The 18,668-nt window shown below is 40.0% G+C and overlaps 3 protein-coding genes across 3 annotated transcripts; 1 reads left to right on the top strand and 2 right to left on the bottom strand.

Moving 5' to 3' along the window:
* The first annotated feature begins 5,975 nt into the window (after positions 1–5,975).
* On the top strand, positions 5,976–7,501 carry LOC132034657 (uncharacterized). The gene is made up of 3 exons (XM_059425040.1): positions 5,976–6,618; positions 6,707–7,018; positions 7,101–7,501. Exons 1-3 carry the CDS (start codon positions 5,976–5,978, stop codon positions 7,499–7,501), a joined length of 1,356 nt encoding a protein of 451 aa, XP_059281023.1.
* A 2,388-nt stretch (positions 7,502–9,889) lies between these two features.
* LOC132035134 (uncharacterized) lies at positions 9,890–13,377 on the bottom strand. The gene is made up of 2 exons (XM_059425438.1): positions 10,826–13,377; positions 9,890–10,752 (listed from the first exon to the last, which is right to left on the bottom strand). The coding sequence occupies exons 1-2, from the start codon at positions 12,872–12,874 to the stop codon at positions 9,970–9,972; spliced, it is 2,832 nt and encodes a 943-aa protein (XP_059281421.1). The 5' UTR covers positions 12,875–13,377; the 3' UTR covers positions 9,890–9,969.
* A 2,994-nt stretch (positions 13,378–16,371) lies between these two features.
* On the bottom strand, positions 16,372–17,043 carry LOC132034656 (uncharacterized). The gene has a single exon (XM_059425039.1). It carries the CDS (start codon positions 17,041–17,043, stop codon positions 16,372–16,374), a length of 672 nt encoding a protein of 223 aa, XP_059281022.1.
* Positions 17,044–18,668: the final 1,625 nt, after the last annotated feature.

Genomic DNA, 18,668 nt, shown 5'->3' with positions numbered 1-18,668 from the left:
AGCATTGTAGAGTATTAGAATGGAGCGATTTGTGGACGATGAAATTTTATTAAATTCAAATTCACAAGAACTTTGGATTATATTAAATTCAAGATATATTAGGCCAAATGAATATTATGGGCTAATATAACTGGGTTAATTGTTTAAGTCCGATAAATATGGATTTAATTAATTGTCCAGTTTTATTGGGCCAGTCTATTTAATTGGGCTACAAATGATAAGCCCACTTTGCCAAGCCCAAGATATCATTTTATTCTAGAGGCCCACTTTGGTGCCACGTGGCATGCCAAGTCAAGCGAATTAGCCAATAGGATCATGCCATGTGTCAGAGTGATGCAAAGATGCCTATTCAAATCAAAGGCCAATGAAGATGTGTACAAGTGACATATTCCGACCAATCAAATATGGTCATGTCACTTCATTCTGATTGGTCGGAAAGGGTTTGTCCTTATCACAACTCTTCCATCCTACAACTATAAATAGGGGTCTCATAATTCAGAAATGGGACCAGAAATTCAAACAAGAAGCCAGAGGGAGCTCGTGGATCAAACACTACAAGTTTTCTACAAGCTGCAAGCATTTCTCTACAAGTTTCAAATATCCGAAGATCAAGAATGAAGGCAAATCAAATATCAAGGCGTTCAAGATCAAATTCACTTGTTCGTGGCGGCCATCAAAGTGTTCGTGACGAATCAATTCAAATCAAAATCAAATCCAGCATAAATTCAAGATCAAGCTCAAAAGCCCTTGAATTCAAGTACAAGTCAAGATCAAATCCATCAAGTTCAAGATCAAGCTCAAAAGCCCTTGAATTTATTGTTGAAAAGACGAATCAGAGGAATAATGGAGATTGTAACACTCATATTATGAAATCAAATACAACGATTGTTGCGATATTTTCCTGTCTTGATTATTATTTTCTTGACGCGAGTTTTATTGTCTACAAATTCTGGCACCCCCAGTGGGACAATCTCTACCTCTCATCTCAACTTTTCGATTATCAAAGTTTAATAACGTCGAAATGGCCTCAAAGAAGATCAACTCCAACTCAATTTCCTCCAAGGTTGCTGACTCCAAGTTCTCTGCTGATGTGAAAAGCATCCTCGACATTACCTTCGGTAGCATTGGACCAGTTACAAGGAGCAAAACAAGCATGTTGGGACAACAAGCACTCCAAGTGTCGTCCGCAACAACTCCTATTTTTGGATCTTCATCCCCAAAAGGAGCAAGATCCTCTACTAATACATCGGAGGAAGGAAGCAGCATTGCTGAAAAGATTAAGAAGACTCTAGCTCTACTTGATCTCTCTGGATCCAAGCACTCTGCTATGAAGGAAGATGATGATACTTCAAGTGACGGATCCTCTCCACTCACACCACGAAGTAGTCAGGTCAAAGATCAACTTATGCGATAATCCATGCTATTCTCCAACATCCCCAACAATCATGCAAGCAATGGTAACTAACGCTTTATCAATGGAGGAGACACTAGCAAACTTGGCAAAGGTGATTGATGGCTTGGCCAAGCATGTGCAAAATCAAGACGCTCGGATTGAGAAGTTGATGGACAAGATGGATGGATTAATGGAAGGAGAATCCAGCCACGCACCTGGGAAGGGTCCAGAAGCACAGGAGACTGAACCTCGTGCAAAACAAGTACCACCTACCAGGAAATTCCAGTTTCTTCTGAAGGGATGATTCCGCTTGACCGACTAAAGGAGTTCATTGAAGGGACTATCAAGGATAAGTACGAAGTTGCTGCCAAGTCTTTTTTACTTACGGAAAGCCGTACACTACAAGAATTGATCGCTTCAAGATGCCCGCCGGTTATCAACCTCCGAAATTTCAACAATTTGAAGGCAAGGGAAATCCAAAGCAACATGTTGCACATTTTGTTGAAGCATGTAACAACGCTCGGGACTTATGGAGACTACCTTGTCAAACAGTTCGTCCGCTCTCTCAAGGAAATGCCTTTGACTGGTACACTGATCTTGAGCCTAATTCTATCGATAGTTGGGAGCAACTAGAGCAGGAGTTCCTCAATCGCTTTTATAGCACAAGGCGTACCGTGAGCATGGTCGAGCTTACAAGCACTCGCCAGAGGAAGGGCGAACCATTATCGATTTCATCAATCGATGGAGAAATGCGAAGCCTAAACTGCAAAGATAGGCTCGGCGAAGCTTCTGCGATAGAGATGTGTATCCAAGGAATGCACTGGGGTCTTCACTACATCTTGCAAGAAATTAAGCCAAGGTCTTTTGAAGAACTAGCTACTCGTGCTCATGACATGGAGTTAAGCATGTCTTCTACTGGGAATGAAGTAATGCCTGTCTACGACTCTCGCAAAGAAAAGGACAAGCAGGAACCCAAGAAATGGAGCAAGTTCGTTCCCAAGAGTGACAACAAAGAATCCATGAACGTCAATGTCTCGCCTGTAAAGTTTACTACGAAGGTGAGCAAGAAGCAGAGTATGAAAGCAACTTCCTTCCAAGACAACAAAAGCCGAAAGTCTACCTTGAAGGAGATGCAAGAAAGAGAATACCCCTTCCTGGATTCTGATGTCCCTGAAATTTTTGATGAACTACTTGAGCTGAAACTCATTGAGTTACCAGAGATGAAGCGGCCCAATGAAGCTGGAAGAACAAACGACCCGAACTATTGCAAGTATCATCGACTTGTGGGTCACCCTCTTGAGAAGTGCTTTGTCTTCAAGGACAAAGTTATGCAGTTGGCTAATGAAAACAAGATTCTGCTTGACGATGAGAAGGAGAGTTCGAATCAAGTCTCTATCACCTTTGGTTCTCTCGATCCGGTCCAGATACGCAGCTTTGAAGAACATGAGAAAGGACCATTGGAGGAAGATAAAACCCAAGTTGATGAAGCCGATGATGAAGGTTGGATTCTGGTGACTAGGCGGAGACGCCGTAAAACAAGTCCACAAAAAGAATCATCTAAACAACCAACTAGGAAGAGGATGGTTAGAAGACCAAGGAAGCAAGAATCAGTTGAGCATCCGAAAAAAGCAAAAGTGGAGGTGAACTACCACCAGGAACCACGACGTCCCGTGACTTTGGAGGAATTCCTACCGAGTTGGTTCCGCAATAAGACTACTCGAGACAACATTGAGGCATCATGCTTCAATACTGATAAAGAAGAAGCAAAGGATGAAAGCCTATCAACGTTGTCTCTATCATCATCTAAAAAGCCTATTGAATCTTCTTCCCAAGAGGTACACGCATGTGATACAAGAATCACATTCACGGATGACGATCTTCTACTTGGTGAAACACTACACAATCGTCCTTTGTACATGGTGGGTTATGCCCTCGAGAAGAGGATAAATAGAATATTGATAGATGATGGATCTGGAGTTAACATTCTTCCTATTCGCACAATGAAGGAACTTGGTATCACAACTGAAGAACTTTCTGAAAGCCGCTTGATGATACAAGGATTCAATCAAGGGGGGCAACGAGCCATAGGTGCTATCAAATTAGATATCACCATCGAAGATTTGCGATCAAGTGCATGGATGCATGTCATCGACGCAAAGACTTCGTACAATATGTTGCTTGGCAGGCCATGGATACACGAGAATAAAGTTGTCCCATCCTCCTACTATCAATGTTTGAAGTATCTCGAAGGCAGTGTCGAAAAGAAGATAGTTGCTGATGATAAGCCATTTACTGAAGCTGAGTCACACTTCGTCGATGCGAAGTTCTATTTGAAGAACTACATTGTGAGAGAAGTAAAAGTCGATGACATCGCAACGACCAAGAGTGATAAGATCGCAACTAAAAGAGCTGATGAGACTATTGGAAAAGTTGAAGTTGGTGCTGAGGTGCCGCACTCCAGTCCGAATAAAGGGAACATCGTGTCTTTGAAGAAGAAGAAGAAGAAGACAACTCCCGTGCTCTGCTATGTTCCAAAGTTGAAGAAAGAGGAAGGTCAACCATCTGAAGCTCAAGAAAATATGCTAGGGGGGCTAACTCTTCCCATCAGACGAATTGACGCGATAAATTTGTCCTCAAAGCTACTTGGAGACTTCGTGGCTCAGAATCCGCCACAAAATATGGCACTCCCTACAAAACGTACAAATGAAGGCTTTGATCCAAATGCTTACAAGTTATTTGTCAAGGCTGGGTACAACCCCAACGAGCCGTCAAAGTTAGGGAAACTTCCATCAGGAGCTACCATGATGCAATCACGTGAAGGTTTGGGATACAAACAACCTCCGCCAGTTCACATATCCATAAGAAAGGCAAGTACCAACTATATCACTATGGAAGATGAGTCTGTTGCTTCTAACAAAAGGCCTTCAGTGTTTGATCGTCTTGGAAAGTTGGCCATAAAAGCTTCTGTATTTGAGAGATTAGCGCCGTTGAAGTTGAAGAAGAAAAGGAAGAACAAGTTCCACAGAGATTATCAAAGCGTGAAAATGCTTGCTTTGCCTAGAATCCAGAAGGATATACAAAGTTTGATTCCTTCTAGAATGAGACGACAAACAAACCTTGTGGTTTCATGTAGGGAGGTGCTAAAAGCAAAGTCTCACACTGTGGTGTATACCAAGGAGCGTGACGAAGATGAGGAAAGTGTAGGTTCTTCATATCATATTACTACACAAAGTGATCAAGATACTTCATTTCAGATGGAGGTTGCCGAGAAGTTGGAGGACATCTCCTCGTGTTACCACATATCTTTCAATGATGGTGATCCTCAAGAGGATGAAGATGCTAGAGATGCTCCTCCAGAACTTGAAGAAGGGGTGAAGACCACAGTAGACTCTTTGAAAGAAGTTAATCTTGGTACTGATGAAGACCCAAGGCCCACCTACCTAAGTGCTTTTCTAACAGGTGATGAAGAAGACACTTACATGGAAATACTCAAAGAATATAGGGATGTTTTTGCTTGGAGTTATAAAGAGATGCCTGGATTAGATCCCAAAGTAGCAGTCCATCATCTGGCGGTCAAGAATGGTGCCCGTCCTGTTAAGCAGGCCCAAAGGCATTTCAGACCAGATTTGGTTCCTTCAATCGAAAATGAAGTCAACAAACTCATTGAAGCTGGCTTTATTCGTGAAGTTAAATATCCTACATGGATTTCGAGTATCGTTCCCGTGAAAAAGAAGACTGGCCAAATTCGAGTTTGTGTTGACTTCAGGGATCTTAACAACGCATGCCCTAAAGATGATTTCCCGCTTCCCATCCCAGAATTGATGATTGATGCTACCACTGGTTACGAGGCGATGTCTTTCATGGACGGTTCATCCGGCTATAACCAAATTCGCATGGCACCAAAAGATGAAGAGCTTACTGCATTTCGTACACCCAAGGGTATTTATTGTTACAAAGTGATGCCTTTCGGTTTGAAAAATGCTGGTGCCACATATCAAAGGGCTATGCAGAATATCTTTGATGATTTGCTCCACAAAAATGTTGAATGTTATGTGGATGACTTGGTGGTAAAATCAAGAAAGAGGAGCGACCACTTGCAAGACCTGAGAATGGTGTTCGAGCGACTTCGGAGATATCAACTTCGAATGAATCCATTGAAATGTGCCTTTGGAGTTACTTCTGGAAAATTCCTTGGTTTCATTGTTCGACATCGAGGAATCGAAATTGATCAAGCCAAAGTTGATGCGATTTTGAAAATGCCCGAGCCTCGAAATATTCATGAGTTAAAAAGTCTGCAAGGGAAGCTAGCATACATTAGGAGATTCATTTCGAATTTAGCTGGAAGGTGCCAACCATTCAGTCGTCTCATGAAGAAGGGCGCCCCTTTCAAGTGGGACGAAGCATGTACTAATGCCTTCGAGAATATCAAGTCATATTTAATGAAGCCTCCAGCTCTAGTGGCCCTGTACACTGAAAACCATTGATACTATACATTTCAGCACAAGAAAGGTCGGTTGGAGCGTTGTTGGCCCAAGAGAATAGTGAAGGGAAAGAAAATTCTCTTTACTACTTGAGCAGAATGATGACACCAAATGAGCTGAATTACACGCCAATTGAAAAGTTGTGTTTGGCGCTAGTCTTCTCGATTCAAAAGTTGAAGCACTACTTTCAAGCTCATAGTGTTCACCTTATTTCCAGAGCAAATCCCATTAAGTTTGTGATGTCAAAACCAGTCCTCAGTGATCGACTAGCAAGGTGGTACCTCCAGTTTCAACAATTTGAGATCACATACATCCCTCAAAAGGCTGTAAAAGGACAGGCATTGGCGGACTTCTTGGCGGATCACCCGATACCTGATGATTGGGAGCTAACCGATGAACTTCCTGACGAAGATGCAATGGTCGTTGAAATTCAACCTCCGTGGAAAATGTACTTTGATGGTGCTTCACAACGTGATGGAGCTGGTGCTGGTGTGGTGTTTGTTACTCCGCAAGGAGAAGTTCTACCATACTCCTTTACTTTGACACAATGTTGCTCCAACAATGTCGCTGAATATCAAGCACTAATACTTGGACTTGAAATGGCAGTTGACATGAAGCAGTTGCAGTTACAAGTATTTGGTGACTCTCAGTTGGTGATCAATCAACTCCTGGGAAGTTATGAAGTCAGGAAGCCTGAATTACTCTCCTATCATGGTTATGCTCAAAATTTGATAGGATGGCTTGGTGATGTGACTCTTCAAAGACGTTCCAAGGAAGGAAAATAAGAAAGCCGATGCTTTAGCTGCTCTAGCTTCAACGCTAACTCTGCCAGATCAAACACAAGTGACTATCTGCCAAAAATGGGTAGTACCTCCACCAAATGAGGATGAAGGCGCGAAAAATGAGCTTGAGCATCTCGTAGCTGTTTCTGAAGCTGCAAAGGAAGACTGGCGACAACCCATCATTGACTACTTGAGTTATGGGATACTGCCAGAAGACTCAAGAAGAAGAACTGAAATTCGTCGTCGTGCACCTCGATTCCTTTACTACAAGGATACTTTATATAGAAGATCTTTTGAGGGAGTACTCTTGCGATGTTTGGGGGAGGATGAAGCAGTCCAAGCTTTGCAAGAAGCACATTCGAGTATGTGGATCACATCAATCTGGACCAAAGCTCCACTTCCACATAAAAAGGATGGGATATTATTGGCCAACGATGGTGAAAGATTGCTTGGACTATGCTCGAAGATGCAAGGCTTGTCAGTTTCATGCGAATTTTATACATCAGCCGCCCGAAGCATTACACCCGACCGTCGCATCTTGGCCATTTGACGCTTGGGGGTTGGACGTCGTTGGTCCGTTGCCGAAATCTTCTGGTGGACACTTGTACATCTTGGCTGCAACCGATTACTTCTCAAAATGGGCCGAAGCTGTCGCTCTTAAAGAAGTGAAGAAGGAGAATGTTGCGAACTTCATCCGAGTAAATATCATCTACCGCTTCGGCATTCCTCGTTACATAATAACGGACAATGGCAAGCCATTTGATAACAAATTGATGAACAAGATTTGTGATCTCTTCGGTTTCAAGCAGTGTGAATCTTCTATGTATCATGCTGCCACGGTCTAGTTGAAGCGTTCAATAAGACTCTGTGTAACTTGTTGAAGAAGGTTGTCTCCAAGTCCAAACGAGATTGGCATGAACGAATGGAAGAAGCTTTGTGGGCATATAGGACGACTTACCGCACACCAACGCAAGCAACCCCATACTCGCTTGCTTATGGAGTTGAAGCAGTCCTACCACTTGAGCGCCAAATACCTTCTTTACGACTTGCTATTCAAGAAGGGCTCACCGAAGAGGAAAATGCTCGATTGCGTCTTGCAGAGTTAGAAGCACTTGATGAGAAAAGGCTGGAGGCTCAACAAAATCTTGAATGTTATCAAGCCCGTCTATCTCGTGCCTTCAACAAAAAGGTTCGCTTGAGGTCCTTCCAAGTGGGAGATCAAGTCCTTGCAGTAAGAAGACCCATCATCGTTTCCCATAAGTCTGGGGGCAAATTCACCTCAAAATGGGATGGACCATATGTCATACAAGAAGCATATTCAAGTGGCGCTTACAAGCTTGTTGATGCGGATGGCCTGAGGATCGGTCCTATCAACGCAAAGTTCTTGAAGAAGTACTATCCTTAAAGTAAGATGACGCTCCTTAAGGCACGAGCATAAACTGCATGCAACTCCTGGCCCGCAAGAGTATAAACTGTGCACGGCCCAAAAAAATGTCCGCTAGGTTGAAAATCTCGCAAGAGGCGGCCTAGGCAAAAGTTAGGACACAAAAAAAAATGTCCGCTAGGTTGAAAACCCCGCAAGGGGCAGCCTAGGCAAAAGTTAGGACAAAAAAAAAAACTCATTTTTCTGAACTACGGTATGACTTGATCCTCTTCACCGAGGTACGTAGGCACTTAGAGTTTTATTCTAAGTTCAGTCGCATGAGTCAAAAAAAAAAAAAGCATCCCCCTGTCTCGATAAAGTTGTTCAAATGAAATCCGTCTAACAAGGCACCTGGAGATCGTACATACAAGCATCCTTTTGTTGCAATTTGGACTTTCACTAAATACCAGTGGTCCAATGAAGGCAAATCTCCATGACAAATGGGTTTCTCCAATGGAATGATTGTAATCTCTTAGCAAGTGGTCAAATCAAGAAGTTAAAATTCTGCAATTCCATTGGTTTCAAATTGAAGGCCTCAAAACGGCAACTCTTCGAGTTGAAGTCTAAAGCCATCGCAAGCGCAAGGCGAAGCCTTCAAATATGTTAGTCTTCAAGCTAAAGTTTTAAATTCACCATGTCTGCAAGTTGAAGTCTTAAAATCCAGCAAGCCTTCAAGTTCAATCCTTCAAATCCGTCAAGTTTTCAAGTTGGAATAAAAAAATCTAAGGTGGATTTCCCGAATTTATCTGGGATGATCCAGAGGGTTTCCAACTTTGATTTTTGGATACATATTAGATTAGTAAGTCTAGTTTCCTGAGAATTTGGCGGCTCATGATTTTGATGTTCCTACATCGAGATATGAATTTTTTCGTCGAAATCTAAGCGCAAATCTGAAACTATTGATATTTTAGCATGTATTGTCAACTTCTTGAATTTATCTGGAACTATTCAGATTGTTGTTGGCTTTGATTTTTGGATACATGCTAGATTTATGAGTCTAGTTTCTTGGAAATTTTGCGGCTCGTGATTTCAACGCCCCTACGTCGAGATATGAATTTTTTGGAGAGACTGCTTTATTGATGTAAAGATTCTTGGATTTATCTGGGATGATCTATATGTTTGTTGACTTTGATTTTTGGATACTCTAGAATTTGAGAAATTTCAACGCCCCTACGTCGAGATATGAATTTTTTCAGCATGAATAAGGCCAAATTCTTGGATTTATCTGGGATGATCTATATGTTTGTTGACTTTGATTTTTGGATACATGCTAGATTTATGAGTCTAGTTTCTTGAGAATTTTGCGGCTCGTGATTTCAACGCCCCTACGTCGAGATATGAATTTTTTTGGCGAGACTGCTCGAATCTGAGAAATATTGGCGTTTCAGCATGTAGAGCCAAATTCTTGGATTTATCTGGGATGATCTATATGTTTGTTGACTTTGATTTTTGGATACATGATAGATTCCTAAGTCTAGTTTCTTGAGAATTTTGCGGCTCATGGTTTCAACGCTCCTACATCGAGATATGAATTTTTTGGCGAAACTGCGCGAATCTGAAACTATCGGCGTTTCAGCATGTAAAGCCGCCCGCAAGAACTTCGAGACATGAAAAACAACATTTAAGATAAAGCAAAGCCTAACACAGCGGCAATGTGCAACGAAACGAGTAAATGATCCTTGATGTTGAAGCACAAAAAAAAAAAAAAAAAAAAAAAAATTTTTAAACCTTTCAATTTGAAAATCTACGCCCTATATAAAAAATATCAACGAGAATTGCAGTAAAAAGCAAAATGCGAGAAGCTTTTATTACTGTCAAGAACATCAACTAATCAAATGCAAGAAAGCAAAAGGAGAGCAAGTAAAAAAAAAAAAAAAAGTTTCCTGCAAGCTAATCTAGACAAAACTTATAATTGACTAAGTCTTGAAGGTTAGCCTCTAAGTATCGCCTCTTCTCTTCTACGTCGGCCGAATTATTTGCAGTTGCTTGGGAGATATCAACACATCTACGGTATTCATCTTCAGCAGCTGAGACTTTAGATTTGAACTCCTCAACATCCTTCTCTGTGGCGTTTCTGAGGGCTCGTAGCTCCTTCACTTTCTTCTTCGCTGCCTTAAGAGATCGACGAGTAGCAGATAGCTTTTTGGCCTTCTCATCTTTTTCAGTTAAGACAAGATCAAGATGTTCCTTGGCTCTTACAAATGACTCTGATTTTTCGACTTCTGCGGCCTTATCAACAAGAGCTGATCGTGCTTGGTCATAGGAAGTGGCAAGCTCAAAGAAAGAATCCAATAGTTTCTTCAAAGGGGAAATATCCAAGTCCTTTCCATCCATCTCCTCGAGGATCACTTTTACCTCATCTTCAAGAGAAGATGCACAATCCACAGAAAGGTTGGAGAATTTAGCTTGGATCTTAGTCCAAGCCTCCAAAACGAAATTCTTTCGAAGAGTCATCACAACCTTTCTTCCATAAAAAACGGACATAGTTGTTGCTGGTGGTTTGCGAGAACTGAGTCCCAAATTTGGTTTAGACCTCCCATGAGAAATAGAAGTGGCCTCTCGCTCTGATTTAGATGTTGGAAGTGATCCCCGTGAGTCTGGCCCTGCTACAGATTCACTACTATCTTGAGGCTTGCTTTGGTGAGAAGCCACCAAAATATTGACGCTACTTGGCTGCATAGAAATAATAAACAATCAGTAAACTCGTTCAAGTGTCACGGAGCAGCAGGGAAATTTAAATCATTACCTCTTTAGTAGCTGTCAAAGTCCTTGAAGAACTGCTATCGCTGTCATGAATCTCTACCGCATGCGAAGTAGTGTCTCTTGGCTCGTCTACGGGTGGTCTGAATCTCTTCGGACAACGATCCCCATGACTGCTATCACTTTCGTCTTGTGGTGGTCGCTTTTTAGAAGCTTGATAAGCCTGAGGAAGCATCTTCTCTTTTTGAACGTCTGTACATGGAGGCCCTTTGCTTTTGTGTGGCAAAACTGCTTTAGACTTTAAAGCAAGAGATTTATCAGCGAAGACCTCTTCATTATGCTCTTGAAGAATGTCTGTAATAGGGCCAACAGCAGCCACCAACGATTGCAATTTGTCTTCGAGATATTTCCCATGCACTTTTGCCCACCAGGATTTATACTCGGACGAAGAGAGCTTCCTCACATTAGACGTAGTGTTAGGGAAAGTTGCCTTCGACATGGATTTTTGGGACACACAAATTCGAGAGAATCTAAGTCCTTCAGCTAATGAGGCACTGCGAATATCACTTTCCAAGACGCCAGGAGTGTCTTGATAAAACCCAAACTGACGGCTGAATCGGTGCGGACTATATGGCTCGAAGATGTAGGAGTCCTCACTCCTCAAAGGAAGGTAATTAAAACGAAGGCTCATAAAGTAACTCACCTCCAACTCTGGTTCCTTGCCATTGTCCACAAAATAATGAGGACGGGACCTATTTGGCATAGTAGAAATCCAAGCAACGCTATCTCCTCGATGAACGCATTTTCTTGCATGCTCCCCGTCAAAATATTTTGCAGCACCTTCTCCAAAATATACTACCATTAATGGAACTGATGGTCCGTTAGGAAGTGCAAAATGCGTCTTGAAGTAGTGAGCAAGCCAACCATATAAATAATGAATGGGAAATGACACTTTAATATGCTCAAGTTGCGATGACTTGGAAATCTTCGCTAAACCATTGTAAATGTTTGATAAGACTGGGACTGCAAGACTAATTACTCGTTTATTTGCCATCATGGCCGCCATTCTAAAAGTCCCCGGTCGAATGAAGTCACCATCTTTAGAGGGAAATACAAAGGCGCACAACCAACATGATAAGAAGGCTGTTAAATATGTATCATCCCTTTGTTCATGATCTACTCCAAGTTTGGAAAACATTACTTCATCTGCACTTGACCACTCGGCTGCTCCAGGTATAGCTCCAGTTGGATTATATGTTGACTTCAAGCGAGCAGACTTTTTCTCCTTCCGTGGTGGAGCAGGTTCGTATTTCAAAGCTCTTTTGCACCAAAAATTTATCCACTTGCTCAAAGGCACCCTTGGATTATGAATCTCACCTTCTTGAAGATATTGAAAGGCTACGAATAGGTGCTCACATGTTTGGGGAAGGAACCTTTCGTTATTCTCATTAGTACCTGTAAGCTCCTTAGCTTCGGGCACTATTTCTTCGTAAGGGGAACCACCAATGGGTAGACCTCCAATGACGTGTAAATCCCAAAGGGATATTGATAGCTCTCCAACGGATGTAAGCAATGTATTTGTCGTTGGACACCAGGCTTCAAAGAATGCTTGCAATATGTTTGAATTGCGATCATAGGTGAACAGAGAAGCATAAATAGCATCATATATTCTCGTTGTCTTCAAAGTTTGTTGACTTCTGCCAAGCACATCTTCAGCCCATTCCCAATATCCTGGTGTATGATGATATTCACGGTCAATTTTCATGGTTCCTGATCCCCAATGTACTTGTCCTTGAAGTATTCGACGTCCTAAACAAGGAAGGGTGCCCGCAACGTTCGACTTGCGATGGTTAGGATTCCTAAAGGACCACATTGTTGACGATCGATTAGAGCCTTGGTTGTGTTCTGAAGTCCAATTTAGCATATGGAGAGAATTCCTCAAAGATGGCCACGGACCAGCGTACCAACCGACCAGTGGAATATAAGTCAGCAACTTGGTTAAGATTTCGCCATTTTCAGCTTCAATAATGAGATACTTGTTTTTGGAGGACGGAGACGTATAATCTCTGAAGTGAACCATCTCTTCAAACTGCATGAACAAAAGAAGCTTGGTTAATCACAAGGTTGAAGTTGATTGAATTCATGTAAACGGGACTTATCAGTCTTAAGGTGTCGGAGGCAATGTTAATCTCTCGCACCCTAAGCCGATTGTTTTGTGAATGTATTGTTAAAAGGAGCGCAAATTGTCAGTCTCAAAGTGTCGGAGGTAATATTATTCTCTCGCACTCTAAGCTGATTGTTTCTTGCATACGTCATCAAAAGGGTCTTTACTTGTCAGTCTCAAAGTGTCGGAGGTAATATTAATCTCTCGCACTCTAAGCTGATTGCTTCTTGCATACGTCGTCAAAAGGATCTTTATTTGTCAGTCTCAAGGTGTCGGAGGTAATATTATTCTCTCGCACCCTAAGCCGATTGCTTCATGAATATATCAATAAAAGGATGCCGCATGTCAGTCTTAAGATGTCGGAGGTAATATTATTCTCTCGCAAATTAAGCTGATCTCTCATGAACTTTTTGTGTTGGTCCTACCAAAAAAAAAAAAAAGGGAGAAACAATGCAAGAAAAGGAAACGCTGAAAAAAAACTCAAAGATTGTGCTAGCGTTGGAATTGAAAAAAAATAATGGAGAACATGCTCAAATTTATAGATGAGAAAAATATAGCGTCGGTGTTTTGAGATGGTTTCCAATATGAATTGGATATGGGTGTCCTAAATCAAAAGACAATACTTTATTTCAATTATGGAAAGGTGAATGACAAAATCGGTGTCCGGATGCAAATATTTGATTAAAAAATGGGATCTTTCTTTAATTCAAAAAGGACACATGGAACCCACATAAAAATAGGGTTTTTTTTTATTGAAATTGCATATGTACGTATAGGTTTAAAAAATTAAAAGCATAGCAATTACGTGTAGAAAAATGCATTGGCAAAGTCAAAAAAAGAAAAAAATTGGAAATGCATGCAATTAAACTCATGAATACAATTGTTCACCATCGGGGTATTCGAAGTTGTCAATTTAATACTCCAATACTTCAAAACTAGTCTCGAGGGTCTAATGAGTTTATATCTCGATAAGTCTTGAAGTAGGGGCCATTTGTGGATAACGAAATTTTATTAATTTTAAATCCACAAGAAATTTGAATTATATTCAAGATATATTAGTCCAGATAAATAAATTATGGCTAATATAGTTGAATTAATTATTTAAGTCAAATAAATATGGATTTAATTAAAACGATCCAAATTCTATTGGGCTAGTCCATTAATTTGGGCTATAAATAATGAGCCCACTTTGCTAAGCCCAAATGTCATCTTCCAAGAGGCCCACTTTAGTGCCACATGTCAAATGACGTGGCACGCCAAGTCAAACAAAGGAGCCTATAGGGTCATGCCACGTGTCAAAATGATGCAGCATGCCTAGTCAAATCAAAGGCTAATGAAGATGTGCCACGTGTACAAGTGACATGTTCCGACCAATCAAATATCGCCATATCAACTGAAATCTGATTGGTCGAAAAAAGCTTGTCCTTATCACAACTCCTCCATCCTACAACTATAAATAGGGGTCTCATAATTCGGAAAAGGACGAAATTCTAACAAGAAGCCGGAGAGCTCGTGGATCAAACGCCGCATTTTTCTCTACAAGCGAAAAAGCATTCAAGCACTCAAGTATTTCTCTAGAAGTTCTAGAGATCCGGACAAAGATTCAAGATCTCTCAAGCTCAAAAGCCCTTGAATTCAAGTCCAAGTCAAAATCAAATCCATCAAGTTCAAGATCAAGCTCAAAAGCCCTTTAATTTATTGTTGAAAAGACGAATCGGAGGAATCATAGAGATTGTAACACTCATATTTTTGGCAAATCAAATACAACAATTGTTGCGATATTTTCCTGTCTGGATTATTATTTTCTCGATGATCTATACACAATGCCCTGTCCAAGACAATTTCACACTCATTTGCCTTATAAGGTATTGCCAGATTCAATCAAGAATTCAGATAATTCCAAGATTATATACATAGCAAGAAACCCTAATGATACCCTACTTATATTCTATTTCTCGAACTGGCTATACTGACCATCAGCCGTAGGAATTTTTTTTTTTTTAACCTAATGCATGTGTATAACTTCATCTTCTTCAAATAATATATTGCCTTGGCTTACTGGATGCCTTTAAATTTGCAAATAGAAAACAACGCCAATATCTGTAATAGCCACTGTTTCACGTCCTTTCCGGTTAATTGTCGGGCCCATTGGCGTTCATCCGACCCGAGTTTCAACACACACAAATTGACGTACACGTATAAATGTTGAGTAATATGAGGCGATTGTACAGTAAAAAATGGCGGAAGGAGGAGATTACTGTGCTAGCGAATGTAATGGTGGAAATAGCACGGTGATATTACGGTAAAGTTGTTGTGGAGCACAGATGAAAACTTCCGGGAAGTAAAAACTTCTACTAATTTAAATGGAAAGAAAATTGCAAAAGCCTACTTTGAAATTGAAAGATGCATACACCACAGAAGTCAAGGCCTTTTAACTGCAAAGGCATCTTTTCATGAGTTGTGACGTTTCAGTCTCAGCCTCTATAATTGTGAAGTTTTTTTTTTTTTTTTTTTTTTTATGTAGCAGTTTTAAGTGAAAGAATTGAGTAAAAATCCCAAAAATCTGAGAAAAAGGAAAATTATGAATGCTAGTTCGGAGAGTGCCACATCACCAACCCCATATCCTTCCTTCATATATATATATATAGATTTTAAGTATATGGTGCACTGAGGTGCATTCTTATTAATTTGAAGGAAAACTAGAAAGAACTGGCAGATAAAATAAGGAAACAAAGCAGAGCCTCAGATTAATAAAATATTAATAAACAAAGTGACGATTAAGGTGATTAAGAATGCTTACGATATATATAGGAAAACCTTCAATACTCGAAAAATTGATATGAAAAGGGAGTTTTTTTTTTGTAAGTTAAATTTAGGACTAAGCATAGAAAAAAATGTGTTGGTCTGGATTGTGATAATATGTTAGATTTTAGAAATTGGTTGCTCATCACTAGTGATCCCAAGAAAGAAAATAAATTTAATGGACCTACATGGACTATAATCTTATGTTAGATTTCTATCTTTTGAATAAATGAGAACATAATGTTTGTTATTTATGACTATTTTCCTCATCAACTAGCAAAAAGTTGAATTGTGTAAAATTTATGTGATGGTCCTGTGGCTAAGAACATGTACGGAGCTAGAGGGTAGGGGATTCATCGATATCTTCTTTGTCGAACAAACTATACTACTACTATATATAAAAGGGAATGAGGTGCTTTTGTAGTCCTCACAAAAATTTTACTTCTATGGTATTGTTATTTTTTATTTTTTTTTATTTTTTGGCCGAAAGCACTTTTTTATTTCTAACCACAAGTAGTTCTGTACACAAACTGTTGGTTCTGTTTAGACTATAGAACTAGACCTCATAACTTTAAATCACTATCTCCTTTCAGAGCTCTACCTAATTGCATACAAAACAAAAAGTCCTAGGTAGGATAACAATTCAAGTCCTCTAGAACATGCTTCCGCTTCTGTTGATGATTTCCTCTAGTATGCAGCTGGATAGCAACTTCTTTAAGCTTTCTTGTGCTCTCTTGTTGAGTCCCTCTAAATCTTCTGTTGTTCCTCTCATTCCAAACATGATAAATAGTTGGTGAGAAGAGAAATTTTAGTACATCTGCTCTGGCCCTGTTGTGTTTAACTTGCTTCTCTAGCCATTGCACCTTAGTGTCCCAATTTGTAGTTAGATGTACTACTCCTATCCAGTTCAACAGTGCACTGCACATATGCTTTGCATAGCTGCACTCCAACCATAGATGCTCCATTGTTTCTTCTTTCTCTGAACTGCACAATATACAGTCTTTGTTCACACTAATACCCCACTTTTCAAGCCTATCAACAGTTGCTAGTCTCTTCTGGATAGCAAGCCATGTAATGAACTGACGTCTTCGTAGAGTGCTAGCCCCTAGTGTTATGCCCTTCCAACTCACCTTGGGAAATTGTGGTATAAATCCCTGGTATGCTTTCTTAATGCCAAATTTTCCTTTTGTACAGTGTTGTAGCAATGCAATTTGTATTTCTCCTGGTGGGAACCATTTTCTCACACCAAATATCTTTCTGACAGGCCAACTTGCTTGCTTAGTGGGTAAGCATTTCATTCAGATCCCTATTCTTTATATAGTAGCTATGCACCCATTGAGTCCAAAGAGTGTTTTTTTTTGGTAGTAGGCCAAAATAGTTTACATATGGCAGCCCTATTCTAGTTATACACATCAATGATCACTACTAAAAAACTGGCAAAAATCAACAGAAAAAAGCCAACGGAAAAAACTGATGGGAAAACCGACGGATTCCGTCGGTTTTTCGACAATTTATTATCTTTTTTTTTTTAAGAAAACCGACGGACTGCGTCGGTTATTTTTCGCCAACAATGTGCGAAAAATATAATAATTTTTTATATTATTTTCTAAAATAAACCGACGGACTCCGTCGATCTTTTATTTTTATTTTTTAATTAAAAAAGCTTCGTCGGTTTTTAAGCGAAAAACAACATAAATTAAATCAATGTAAGTATTTGATCAAAGAATATGAGTGGTCTAATGGTAGAGACCTTTAATGCCACGGAACATACCCGGATTCGATTCCAAGTTGCTACATTTCATTATTTTATTTTTAAAAATAAATCGACGGTGTTCGTCGGTTTTTTTAATTTTTTTTTTTGATAACCGACAGAGTCCGTCGGTTTAACAGATGCAATCCATCGGCTTTCGAAAAGCGACGTAATGTAAACTGACGGACCGTATGCGTCTATTTTCTGTCGGTTTTCACCGAAAAACCGACGCAGTCCGTTGGTTTTGGCCGTCGATTTTTGCCCCTTTTTTAGTAGTGGATATTCAACCTTATTCTTAACTAGATGGTGTTTGCCCGTGCAAGGCACGGGCCTATGCCCCACATTATTGTTTGTTTGTCGTTTAGTTTTAATAGAATATAAAGATGTCAGAAACGAACTTTACTAAAATTAAAACTTTGTTTCTGCAAAAGCAACGATGGGAATGTAGCTATAAAGGAAGTAAGAATCATCTTTGTCAATATAGCATCAAAGAATGTTAAAGAAGCTGATATAGGAGATCAGCTCTCTGAACCAAACTATAAGCTAAATTTGGAAGCTAAGACAACCAGCCTATTAGACTACAAAATAATTACCAAAAACTAAAGAAGCATCAAGAGCTGCCAACTTCACAAATTTGAGCACACCTTGCATCAGCCATTGACAAAGTATGTCTCGAATATATTGAGTGGTTAATGGCACCAGTTGATTTTACATCCTTGTTCAAGCACCCCGCATCCTTTCTTACCCCCGCATCCACATTTGCTCCATGTCTTATAAGGAAAAAAAGCTACTTGTCAAGCAAAGGTCAAATCTAAAAGTGCCTTAAATCCGTTCTAAAGGGTAGAAGAAGGTACTAACACTATTCTTTTAATATCTGAATCACCAGTTAGGAAAACATGAAAATATTTCTCTTGGTAAACAGTTTATCTATAAAATATCTATTTCATGGATTTGTCTGCAGTCCCGTTGTAAGATTAGTGGACCAGAGATGGTCTACTCTTTGAACAGGGGCAAAGGAAGGTTTAGAAAATTGTCCTTCAAAGTATATATAGTGTTTTGAAGGAATGAAGCGTTTAGAGAACCATTCAAGAAAGCATCCAATATATTTTATCTACAGTTCATGAAACATTTGCAGCAACCAAATCCTAATATAACAGTTGCTAAGCCATGAAA

This window comes from Lycium ferocissimum, chromosome 10 (genome assembly GCF_029784015.1).
Source record: "Lycium ferocissimum isolate CSIRO_LF1 chromosome 10, AGI_CSIRO_Lferr_CH_V1, whole genome shotgun sequence".
Lineage (NCBI taxonomy): Eukaryota > Viridiplantae > Streptophyta > Magnoliopsida > Solanales > Solanaceae > Lycium > Lycium ferocissimum.
Note: the sequence above shows the minus strand (reverse complement) of the source record. Positions and strands in the feature narration are given on the sequence as shown.